Genomic DNA, 13443 nt, shown 5'->3' with positions numbered 1-13443 from the left:
TCTATTTTACTGTAGACCTACTAGATAGCAGAGTAAACCAAATCTCTCTTGGGCATCAATGGCTGACTTATAATTAATTTTTGTCGGGTGAACACCACATTTGTCGCCAGAGGTCTTTTACATGCAGACGTACGACATGGAGTGTCAAATAGACTTTCTTCCACCCTTCAAAAATCTGACTACCTCCGCCAAATTTGAACCCACTATCTTGGAATCCAGAAGCCGACACTCTACCCCTAATCCACAAAGGTAGCTAGGATTTTGTAAATTATATGAGAGACAACCATTTATGAGTGCTACTTCAATAATGAAATGCTAGATTATATGATACCATTTTACAGTCTTTCTACTAAATGGATAAGTTGAACAGTAGGGATCAAAACGGTGAACTCCACCCATGTACTTATTGTAACCAACCTGTGCATTAGGTTTGGACACAACTCGTTTTCCACTTTTGGAGTTTACTTTGACTTCAGTAACTCCGGCAGTTCCTACTGTAGATAACATGTTCACTCTTCCCGTATCTTGCCAGGTTCATGCTAGCATATCGTATTAGTAGTAGTCCATACTCGAGGCATTTCACTTCTTTCCATTTTGGCAGTCTTCATAGGTGCTGGAAGCTCTTTCCTGTTGATACGTACCATACCACATGCTCCACTGATTTGGAAGATATCTGAATAGATTGACACCTGTCTTTGATTTTCAAAATATTTTAACAATGTTTTTGCAACTCTTGCACCTAACCTGTCCTCAGCAGTTTTATCTATGTGCATGTCTTTCCCAGTATACACATTAAACCAGGGCATATTCCCATATTGCTTGTGCACAATGACCAATCTTTTATGCCCCATTTAGCTGATGGTTATGTTGGCAAGTACTGCTTGAAATATAAGCATCCTTTTGAAGCAGAATATAGTTTCATCAATGGATAGCTCCTTGCCACAACTAAATACGTTCCTGTATGTGTCTTTCATCAGGTCGAGTATTGGCTGCACTTTATGCAGTAGATCTTCATTTTCTTGTGTGGCTGCATAGTATGGTTATTGAAGTGCAGGAATGACTGCAGAAGTTGAAACTGATCCCTACTAAATACTTCTGAAAATCCAGAGGATTTTTTAAAGCCAGAATTTGTCCTGAAAGTATGAATCAAGGGTAGGTTTATGGCATCCCATTCCTATTTCTGTAGTAACAAATGCTCTAATGTCATTATTAGTGTTTGGATGTTAAGGGCCTAAAAATCACCCAAGTATACAGGCAACTATGCTCTTAAAAATACCTAAATATGATCAAACACATGCACTTCCAACGAATAATTCTTGCCACTCGTTCTTTGATATTAACCTTTTGCACTGATTTATTTTCAGTATTGCGTGTAGCCTATTCAGATTTGTTTCAACACTTTCGTCATAAAATTTTCTCTATTGCAACATAGTGGATTTATTTCAAACAAAATACAAAATACCTTGATAATTCGAAATTGGTTAATTCAAAATCCCGCCAATTCGAAGAAGCTCTCTTTCCCGGAAACATAAGGTACGATTTTGCATGTTATTTAAATTGTTTAATTTCAAATATGGATAATTTGTAATTTGAAGAACAATGTCCCACCATTGCCTCAGCCTTCCATGTGGGCATTTACAATTGACAGTGAAGTTGTATGCATCATGAGTGACTGTACTATTTGCCGCTCTCAAGATATGGCCGTACCATTCAGACACCCTTCTCGCATTTTCATGATTGGGGACAACTCCCACCCTCTGTCAGGTTATGTTGTTGGTTATGTGATCAATGCGTGAAACTCTTAAGAGACCAAAGTAACATTCACATCTCCGTGGTACGCAGTCATTGCTCGGCACTTTTGATGACTTGGCCAGCTCTCAGCACTGCACAAACACCGTTAGGCAAACTGTAGTGTGGTATGTTAAATGTTCGTTGGGAATTAATGCACACATATGTAAACAAGAATGCATAACTTCATGTTTTATTAGAAAAACAATAGACTGGCAAATTGACATGCATAACAGATAAAAGATAAGAGGGGCATACAATTTTATCAATGTATACTCCACCTCAATTTTAGTTTTATAAGATACATTGTATTATAAAGATAAAATTGGATTATATGTAAGCAAACTTGAAAACTTTAACCACAAAAAAAGAAATACTAGCATATTGAAAGTAATTACAAGAAACTATAAATCTTTATTGTCAACCTTGAACAAATACTAATGCCAAAAAACACAACTGATTCTCAGCTATAAGCATTAACATGTCTGATTTTAATAAGCCTTTTTCAACCGTAGAACAAGATTTGTCAATTCTCAAAATAGCCAGTAAAGGTGTTCTGTTGAATATTTATGAGAACATTTTCATTAACATAGATCAAAGAAGTAATCCAAATGGTAACCCAAATGAAATTTCAGAAACCCTCAATATTCTTTTTGAGGAAATCATGAATACTTCTTTTTTGTTAAAACAAACACGCGTAGCCTTTCACTCTTTCTACCCTTGAAATTTCTCCTCCATCCCTCCCTCATACCTCCGCTCACACACTTGCTGCTTCCAGCAGACGACCAGCTATCTGTAGTCCAACACAAGGCCACACACATGTCGGCCAGACCAGAGAGAGACAGGCAAAGGAATAAGTATACGGACGCTTGTAATATTATTGTCACTTGCGAACTTCACTCTTTTCAGATCTTTTCTAATTACTTTTTTCTCATTTTTAGACTTCTCTTACTCTATAACTTCTCCATATAACATATGGAGCCATCAGTTAGACCAACCCGGTATTTCAACCTTTATATTTTGAGAGAAGTTCCACCTGACTTCATCCCAGTTTCAAACATAAAATTAGAACATCAAGAATAATTACTTGTCAGCTAAGTGTTGGACTATTATCCTGTGTTTTTAACTGAGCATTTACAGGGGCTAAAAAGAACTAATATTATGATCCAAAGTATAATGCAAACAATTTTAAACCTAATAGTCTAATTTTAACTTTTTGATCTTCTCTGAATGTGTTTTTAATTAAAAATATGCTTTTATTTTAATATAAGCAGCTCTGTTGAAGTGTATATTTTTAATTGCGGCATTTGACTAGAGTTCTTAGTGTATAAATCAAGAAGTTTAGATATGTTATTTAAGATATAGCAGTTGCTACTGTATCTTTACTATATTTTTGCTCTTTGGTTGAAGATGTCTCTTACAGTGAGGTGAAACATGTCCCTTTGATGTTCTTCTAAAATGCAGTAAGATTTTAAGTATTATAAAGGTAAAATTTACCTTCAAAAAATCTGTAATACTTGTTCAAGGTTGACGATATGGATTTATAATGAAATTCATTTCTTGTAATGATCATGCTAACCAAGCAAACAAAAGAAGCTAACACGTACTTGAATATCAAGCTAAAGATCTCAGAAACTGGTAAAGATACGCTTTTATTGAAAAAATGAATGACCTTGTTCCTATATTTTTTAATTTTGCACAGTAAAATCAAAGCACTCTGTTTTTGGCATCAAAAATCTCAGTTGAAAAGTAACGCATTGTGGCTTAGGATCAAAATAACATTCCTTTATACGAAAATATCCTTTTTGTATTCATATGTGAAGCACGTCTGAGTGCTGCTTCAACACTAGTCCCTTTAGAATGCAACTCTTTTCAGAGATATGCTAATACGAACATTCTGAATATACTTTCTAAAAAACAGAACATTCTAGATAGAAAATAGAGGTACTGTTGCACAATAAAAACATAAAAATTGTTGTCCCTCAAAACCCAGTAATGGAGATGATTCTAATGCAGAACAAAAAACACCTCAAATTACTTTTAAAAATTTCAATAATCTCAAACGTAAAATCAAAGATAACAACTTAATAATTACAAAGGCCATTTTTTTACTCTTTGAATGATAATAGAAGTGCGGGAATTCAACATGATGGCTAAATATCGAAAAAGTGGGTTCAGCAACATTACTTGATTTAAGCCTTAGTGGGAGCATTCTTTGGTACATGAAAGAAATATATTTAATATTTATTTTAAGTATGGAATAGAGACAACTGAATGCTTCTATTAGCATGTTAAATAATACTTTGTAAATCATCCAAAACACTTTTAACCGAAATACCGTTTAACGATCGGAAAAAATATTTGGTTAAATTACAAAATCGAATTAAAGACATAATTTGTTATGTTATACTGATGTTCTGCTAATGAAATGGTGGCATTATACTGTATAGTGTCTAGCAAATGATGGGAAAAGAATAAAGACTTTTTCAGAAAAAAATTAGTAGGGCCTACTCTATATTTACAGTACATATACCATCGAACATCATTTTATTTTGTAAATACAGTTGAATAGTTCAGGTTCCCAGTATTAAAACGCTTTGTCAACAATGTACTATATATGTAGCCTTATTGTCTTCATTTACTTTCATCTAAATCTAAACCTTCAAAAAATAATTCTCAACCTCTAAAAATGACATTCAATTATTATCCAAAATTTTGATTTTCCAAAACTCCCTTCTCCCCCCCCCCCCCCCCAATTTCAATTAAAAGAAGTTCTACTGTATTATCATAAAATACATGTACATTTTTTAAATATTTTATATGAAAAATGTTCTTTTATAGGTCAGCTGGTGCAAATTTTACGGGGGCACAAAGATGAAGTGTTTGTTCTTGAATCACATCCTTATGATCCCCATGTTCTTTTAAGTGCTGGTCATGATGGACAGATCTTCATTTGGGATATTATTACTGGCAAATCTGTTGCTTCTTTCCAAAACACTATTGAGGGACAAGGTCATGGAGCTGTTTTTGATGCAAAATGGTCGCCTGATGGTACAATGCTGGCTGCAACTGATTCTCATGGTCATATCCTAATGTTTGGATTTGGATCTGGATTTGAGTATTTTGGAAAGGTAAGGAACTTAAAAAAAATTTAGAATAGTGGATCATATTCAACTGTTGCTGAGAAAACATATTATTTACTTCTGAAGAACAGACATGGTGTTATTATTTACTTTCTGTAGAATGGACATGGTATTAATAGATGTGGAACTATTAAATATTTACAGTTTGTAAGCTCTGTAGAAAATTGGGTTAAAATTGAGAGCCACACTGGCCCAACAGGTATTATACACACTTTAAAGAAATTAGGGGAACATGTTTTTGAATGTATGCCATGCTTCACAAAACAATACCTCACACCCAGGTGTATTACCAACTAAACCTTTATTCTTTACCGTTGAAGTATACAAAAGAACATCGATGGATTTACGTTCATTTTCAGAACACAAACAGAAATGTCCAAATAGGGGTGAAGACAAAGTGATAACAGTCCTCCAGGGTGGATTTTTAATCACAGTTGGAGAGCTTCACTATGGTGTATGTCCTCCATGAGCATTTATCACAACTTGGCACCTACGTGGCATGCTCCGTATAAGTCGACGGAAGTCACGTTGCAGTGTCAGGTCCCATTCTTCAATGAGAGCCTGTTCGAGGTCTTGGAGAGTCTGTGGTGAAACAGGACGCCACGAACACTTCTGTCAATCCTATCCCACACATGCTCGATGGGATTAATGTCGGGACTCATTGCTGGCCATTCCATCTCTTAAATGTCCAGTTTTCGCAAGACAGCTCTGGTGATGCACGTTATAGGCATTGTCGTGCATGAGTGCGAATTCAGGGCCAACACTGTATGCAGCAACCAACACATGCTGTAGCACTATCTGCTGGATGTACGATGTACCTCGCAGGGGTAGGATTACCACAGACGACGACAAGATCCGTACGGCCATCAATACTGATGCCACCCCACACCATCACATAACCTTATCAAAATCGATCGCCTTTCTGGACAATATTTGGTATGTACTGCTCACCACAGCGTCTCCATACACGTTGATGTCCATCACGCTTTGTCAGGGGAAATCTGGACTCATCTGTGAACAACACAGGTCTCCATTGGCGAAGTTGCCGGTTGACGTGGGTACGGGCAAACAGAACGCGAGCTGCGTGATGTTGCTGCATTAAACGGGGCACTCAAACATGGTGTCGGGGTCGTAAGGACACTTCTCTTAACCTTTTTCTTGCTGTCTGGTGAGACGCCATTACTCCAGTGACCCCCCCCCCCCCCTCCCCCCGAGGTCTTGTTGCAGTTTTCTGGCAGTTGCTGAATGGCGCCACAACACACAGATGGTCAGATATCAGTCATCCTGTGGGGTTGTCATGTGTCTATGACCTTGTCCAACCCTCCTTGTGGCTGGCCTGTCTCATTGTAGCGATTCCACAAGCAGTGAATAACTGACGGAGAGATATTGAGATCCACAGCAACACGATGAAAAGTCCATCCTTCCTGGATCAAAGTGATGGCCCTTGCGACTTGAACCTCGTTAAGATGTCTCATGGGACGTGCTGGTTTACGTACAACTTGCTCAAATGACCGCAGTAGTCTGTGTACCTCACAATGGCACACGGGCGTACTGCTATTCACTTTATTTTGAGGGGTCACCTGACATTTTAATGCATGGCTACGCCTACAGATGGAGTATAAGTTCGATTTGACATACCCTGAGTAGATAAGGTCTCAAGGTATGCTGTACGACCATTGGAACCCCATCTACCAAATTAACATTCACATACCAGACGTTACAAAACTTGTTCCCCTAATTTTTCTGAACTGTGTATTATCTTCCCAACTAGAAGACTGACTTTTTATCTTCAGGTAATCACAGGGATTTAAGGGCTGTCCTCCACTTTCTAAGCAGCTCCTGCTTAACTCGTCCAGTTTTCCAAATATGTAACAGAACATTTTCCTTTGTTATCATATTTCCATCAAATATAAAGGACCGATGGAAGGTGATCTCATTATCTGTACTGGAGTTCAAGAATATTGGAGTCTTTTACACATCCCCCATTGGCAAATGGATTTTGGGGTGGGTTTTTTTTTTTTTTTTTTTGCTCTACCTACTTTTACATTGTAATTTGAGGCCTCATTAAAGTTAATAGAAATATTAAAATATTATAAATCCTTTCTATTTATAAAATTCATATGCATTAAACCAATTTAGTATCTTACTCCAACTAGTATGGTGTACAACTAATTACAGTATTCACTACTTTCTCTCAGTCAATGTCTTACTTCCGTCTTACTTCTCTGTGCATTTAGTAATTGTGATCTCTGTTTGTATGCTGCTCTTGTATGTAAGTTACATCCTTCAGGTAATCTCAGATTGGGTTGCCAAATGGCACCTAGTATGAAGAGTAAATCAAACTTTTAATTTTTTGCTTTCTGTAAATTCATTATCAAATCATTCCCTAGTATGACTCTTTGTTGATGTCTGGGCTATCTGTGACAACTGATGGTGGAGCCAACCAGCCTTTGGGCTGAGGACTCTACATACATACATACATACATACATACATACATACATACATACATACTGTACCGGGAAATTATCATACATACATACATACATACATACATACATACATACTGTACAGGAAAATTATCATACATACATACATACTGTACCGGGAAATTATCAGGGATCGAGGCATGAGAATCTACACTTAAGGATGGATGGTTCTTATGGAGTAGGGACAGAGAGGCATATGCAGAGTGAAATAATAGTTATGCTTAAAATTCAATTTATTCATTACTATGAATTGATGTGTAATGTTTCCTATTATTCCTGCTCAAAATATTTATATTGTAGATAAATTATTAAAGTAAAATATTTCAAGAGATGATTGTCTTTTGTCTCGATGCTTGAAAAGACTTCATCATAAATTAATGGAAACTAATATCTTTCATTTGAAATTGGAAATTCAAAATATCAGAGTTATTTCCTATAGTCTTTCTAAATAACTTTAACATAAATATTATTTTCACTTCAAAATAAATATTTCTTCACTTCCAAAGTTTATGAAGATTTTTCCTACAGTCTTTCTAAGTATTGAAATTTAACACTTTGAAAATAATGCAAAATCAGTCTGGTTTATGAAGTTCTTTCCTACAGTCTTTGTAAATATTGAAATTTAACACTTTGAAAAAAATGCAAAATCAATCTCATTTCCAATGAGCATTATATTAACTGTCTGTAGAACTGCCAACAAAATCACTGACTTTATCATTCCACTCAAAAGAAAGTTAGTCTGGTGGAATTCTACGCACTTGTTCTGAAAAATGGTTTTAAATGCACATCATATCACCTGTATTCACTGGAACTCAGGACCTGAATGTAGATAGATGCTGGTCAGCGAACAGCAAGTTGATACCATAGGCATCCCATGTCGTGAAGTTGTCCCTATGGCACCATGTTCCACTTCCCACGTTGAAACCGTTCCCTATCCCTCCTAGACACATCCCACGTCGAGTTGAGTTAGCAGCAGGTAGATATGATGATTTTAAAATATGGCACTCGTCAGGATTTCACGCGTTATCGTGTGGTATAGCAAACACGCTAAAGTTCAACTGACTAGAATTGCTAGTAGTGTCCTATTCAGAATAACTCACATTTGCATGTCATAAAATGGGCACGGTATTTTGTTAAGTGCATTTGTTCTCTGTTCTTAATACTGGCAGCAAAATTACGAAAGCTCATTTAATTGGAACCATTGTTCATATGAAAAACACAGTTCTAACATAATTACAGGTATTACACATGAAGAAAGATTTATTCACTATAGAAAAGTGTTCTAAACCGTGAATATTTATATTTACCATTGCTTAGAATGTTATGGAACGTCTAAAGCGACACTGTCTTATTCACTCGACCGAGCTCGATAGCTGCAGTCGCTTAAGTGCGGCCAGTATCCAGTAATCGGGAGATAGTGGGTTTAAACCCCACTGTTGGCAGCCCTGAAGATGGTTTTCCGTGGTTTCCCATTTTCACACTAGGCAGATGCTGGGGCTGTACCTTAATTAAGGCCACGGCCGCTTCCTTCCCATTCCTAGGCCTTTCCTATCCCATTGTCGCCATAAGACATATCTGTGCCGGTGCGACGTAAAGCAAATAGCAAAAAAAAAAAAAAAAAAAAAAAACTTATTCACTCGCAATGAGCGTTTTAATCTTATTTAAAGTTAAATAAACTTTAAATTGAATACGTGTCTTCAAGCACTTTTATGGAGTTATTTGTTTTAATAGACTGAATATTTATGTAGTTCACTAGAAAATTGATTTAATGAGCACACGCTTCACGAATGTTCCAAGTTAAACTAACTCTGATGTGAGTACAAGCTCTGACCATTCCCTTCCAATCGATTTCAAGTTCAAATTATTATTTTACAATATAAGTTACTGTCACACGTCCTCAAAACACGAGAAGACTAAGTTTGTATCTGAATGGTTGAAAAATTTCTAAGTCCAAGAAGTAACACTTTAAAATAAATTTGTTGATGATCATTATGGTAGAGTTCCTGCTTACGAACTTTCTCGTGATGACTAAGTTCGAGCCTTGGCGGAGACACTTATGCACGACAGCATGTTCTCCCTTCTGTTGCGAATTGTGAACTGTCTTTACTTGGTAAACCCTTGTCCTTTTATACGATTCTGCCAGGTCTGACTTAACCTCCTCGTGGCAGAATTGATTTCCTTTAAGGTCTAATTACTTGCAAATCCCTATTAGAAATTTGAATATGTTGGCCTTCAGATGATGGGCTACAATATGACATATTTCATTATTCAATATCTTATCTGGATCAAAAGATAGTAAAATATGTTCTAGTCGTTTCCAGGCTAAGCTGTACACGTGATCGGTGCATCATAGCAGGTCAGTTCCCTTGCGTAGAGCTCGTGACATCACCTCACCTGCTGAATGTAAGTCCTGGCCGTGACATGGCAATGCTTCACGCTGTATTAAATTATGTTCCAGACCTCTGACGGTTCCTGGTACAAGAGACACATACATACATACATACATACATACATACATACATACATACATACATACATACATACATACATACATACATACATACATACATACATACATACATACATATACACACTAGCATAAAAAAGATTAAACTCACCTTAAGAAAGCTCCAGTTCTTATAGTATATTAGGCAACAGATTAGTGCTATTCTAAATGACATATATTTTAAATCAAAATATGAACATAGGAATCCACTGTACACAAACTGACACACTATAAAGTAATTTATGCTTAAAAAAACAATGTCTTTTAGAAGATATTCTGTGGCTCAGGCGCCAACATACCTCTCTCTGTTGGGTTTCGGGGTTCATATCCCGGTCACTCCATGTGAGACTTGTGCTGGACAAAGGTAGGCGGGATAGGTTTCTCTCCCGGTACTCTGGTTTTCCCTGTCATCATTCATTCCAGCAACACTCTCCAATATCATTTCATTTCTTCTGTTAGTCATTAATCATTGCCCCAGAGGAGTATGACATGCTTCGGCAGTCGGCTAGATGAGGTCTAACTCATTCCCCTCCTGACCCGGTCAGATGACTGGAAACAGGCTGTCAATTTTCATTTACAATGTCTTTTAGAGCTGCAGTGGGGTTTGAACCCACTATTTCCCGAATGCAAGCTGATAGCTATGTGACCCAAATCGCGCTGCTACTTGCTTGATCAAATGTTCTATTACTCTAGAAACTTATGTTCCTTTTTGATGCGTCAATGACCTTTTAGGTGTAATGAATTTTTAAATTATTTTTTTCAAATTCCTCTGTTGAGTAAATAAATTTATTTTATTTTAACTTTCATCTCCATTGAGAGGATGATTTATACTTCCTCTTAAAACAAAAAACTCCACCACCATTAAGAGAATTGACAATATCCATAGCAGCACAAGCTGTGAAGATTATGAAGCCTTACAAGGATAGTACAAACCAGGAATATAGAAAAAAGTATTTCTTCCTTACATGACACGTATAACAGAATAGGGTGCTTTCTTAGGAAGTACAAAATAATTCCAGTTTTCACCACAGACCGGACGCTCAAATCCCTATTTCGATCAGTCAAAGAAAAACCACCTCTTGAAACACCGGGTATCTATGAAATGGTTGTGGTAGCTCATATATCGGCATGACTAAAAGGCTTGTTAGCACCACGGTGAAAGAACACATTAGGTCAGTCAAGAATGTTACTCTTTCATCCTCCACAGAAAAATGCTATATACACTGAAGAAAATGGAAATTGCAACACCCAGAAGGAGTGGTGCTACATTGCTGCAATTGAACATGCAAGACGAGTGTTCAGTTGTGCTTCGATGATTACACTTTCCAGTCCTTCTGATTGCAAGTTTGGACAACAATCAATACAGGATGTGCTCACCACGAGCTGCAATACATTGATGAATTCGTTGAGGCATGGAGTCAATAAGACCCTGGATCGCTTCCTGAGGAATTGTGGCCCATTCTTGCTGCACTGCACGGGTCAGTTGTTCCAGAGTTGTGGGTGGCTGAGGAAGGTTGGCCAGTTGTCGACCCAACATGTCCCACACATGCTCAATAGGACTGAGGTCCAGGGATCTGGCGGGCCATTCTAAGGTTGTGATGTGGAGAGCTTCTCTGGAGATGCGTGCATTGTCCTGCTGAAACATCCCATTAGCAATGTTCGCCATCATAGGGACAACCACTGGATTGAGTACCCTATCGACGTACTGTCGAGCAGTCATAGTGCCCTCAACAAGCACTAATTGTGATTTCACATTAAAGCCAATAGCTCCCAGACCATAATGCTTGGTGTTGGCCGTGTGTGCCTCTCGACAGTAAGATCTGGGCGGCCCCTCTCCCTGGTACGTCGGCGCACATGATTCCGGTGATCACTGCGGGCAAGACAGAAGCGCGATTCATCATTAAAGACGACCCTATGCCATTCGATGACCCACGTCGATCTTTCTCGACACCAGGACAGCCTTACACGTCGCTGTTGTGGGGTCAATGGAACACATTCTGCAGGGACACGGGCTCGTGAGCCAGCTGCACGCAGGCGATTACCAACTGTTTGTTGTGTAACGTGGGGTTCCATAGCTGCTCGAATTTGCGCTGCAGTTGCATGGGGTTCCATCCGGGCCATATGAATGGTGCGGCGATCCTCTCTCACAGTTGTCTGTCGCGCTGGGTCTGTGCAAGGTCTACGAGTGTGGGTAACTTCATTTGACCACTGTTGCCATACACCGTATGCCATGTACAGTAGATGCCTGTCGGCCAACACGTGCAGCGACAGTCCGTAGCGATAATCCAGCCTCACATAGCTCAATTATCCGAGCCCTCTCAAACGGCGACAGTTGTTGATAGCGTGCTCTTCTCTGTCATCGAGGCATGTTTGACGAGGAACACTTCACTGCACAGACTGCAAGTCAACTACGCTACACCAAAGTCCGTATACTGGAGTTAATTCCTCCACAACCAATCACGTGGGGAGACCTGTAGCAACAATCCAGTGGGTCTGAAACTTTGATCGTCTACATACCTATATGGCATCGTTCCATATCTTAAAAATCAACACAAACGACCAATGCCTTCATGGTGTTGCAATTTCCATTTTCTTAACTGTAGTATTTGGAAAATAGTAGGTTCAAACCCCACTGTCGGTAGCCCTGAAAATTGTTTTCCGTTGTACCCATTTTCACACCAGGCAAATGCTGGGGCTGTACCTTGATTAAACGATAAGGAAAGGAGCGTGATTGAAGCGGGTGATCTCAATTTACCAAATGTCAATTGGGAAGGTAATGCAAACGACAGGAAGCATGACCAACAAATGGCAAATAAGTTAATATGGGAAGGGCATTTGATTCAGAAAGTGATGGAATCAACTAGAGGGAAGAATATTCTGGATGTGGTGCTGGTAAAACCAATGAGCTCTATATGGAAACCAAACTAATAGATGGTTTTAGTGATCACAAAGCTGTTTTTGTGGTAGTTAAAAATAAAGAAAGGAAGATATTAAAATTAGGACTACTAGGCAGTCCCATATGGCTGATAAAACAGGCATGAGGGAGTTTTTAAAAGAAACTATAATCGGTGGAAAATGATAAATAAAAATGTAAACAGACTCAGGGGTTTAAAACAGTTGTTGAGGAATGTGAAAATAGGTTTGTACCTTTAAAGGTGGTAAGGAATGGTAAAGATCCAATATATTATAACAGAAAAGTAAAGAGACTAAGAAGGAGGTGCAGGTTAGAAAGAAATAGAGTTAGAAATGGCTTTGGATGTAAGGAGAAATTGAAGGAACTTACTAGGAAATTGAATCTAGCAAAGAAGTCAGCTAAGGATAACATAATGGCAAGCATAATTGGCACTCGTACAAATTTTAGTGAAAAATGGAAGAGTATGTATAGGTACTTTAAGGCAGAAGCAGTTTCCGAGAAGGATATTCCAGGAGTCATTAATGAACAAGCGGAGTGTGTATGCGAGGATCTTCAAAAGGCAGAAGTATTCAATCAGCAGTATGTAAAGGTTTTTGGTTACAAGG

At 38.1% G+C, this 13443-nt stretch overlaps 1 protein-coding gene across 1 annotated transcript in view; it reads left to right on the top strand.

Annotated features, from left to right (window-relative positions):
• The window catches only part of BRWD3 (bromodomain and WD repeat-containing protein), a 242942-nt gene that overhangs the window by 104700 nt on the left and 124799 nt on the right, over positions 1–13443 (top strand). Inside the window, exon 13 of the mRNA XM_067143342.2 lies at positions 4630–4919. Within this exon, the coding sequence (XP_066999443.2) occupies positions 4630–4919 (290 nt within the window). The remainder of the gene's footprint in view (positions 1–4629; positions 4920–13443) is intronic.

The sequence above is a fragment of the Anabrus simplex genome, chromosome 3 (genome assembly GCF_040414725.1).
Source record: "Anabrus simplex isolate iqAnaSimp1 chromosome 3, ASM4041472v1, whole genome shotgun sequence".
Lineage (NCBI taxonomy): Eukaryota > Metazoa > Arthropoda > Insecta > Orthoptera > Tettigoniidae > Anabrus > Anabrus simplex.
Note: the sequence above shows the minus strand (reverse complement) of the source record. Positions and strands in the feature narration are given on the sequence as shown.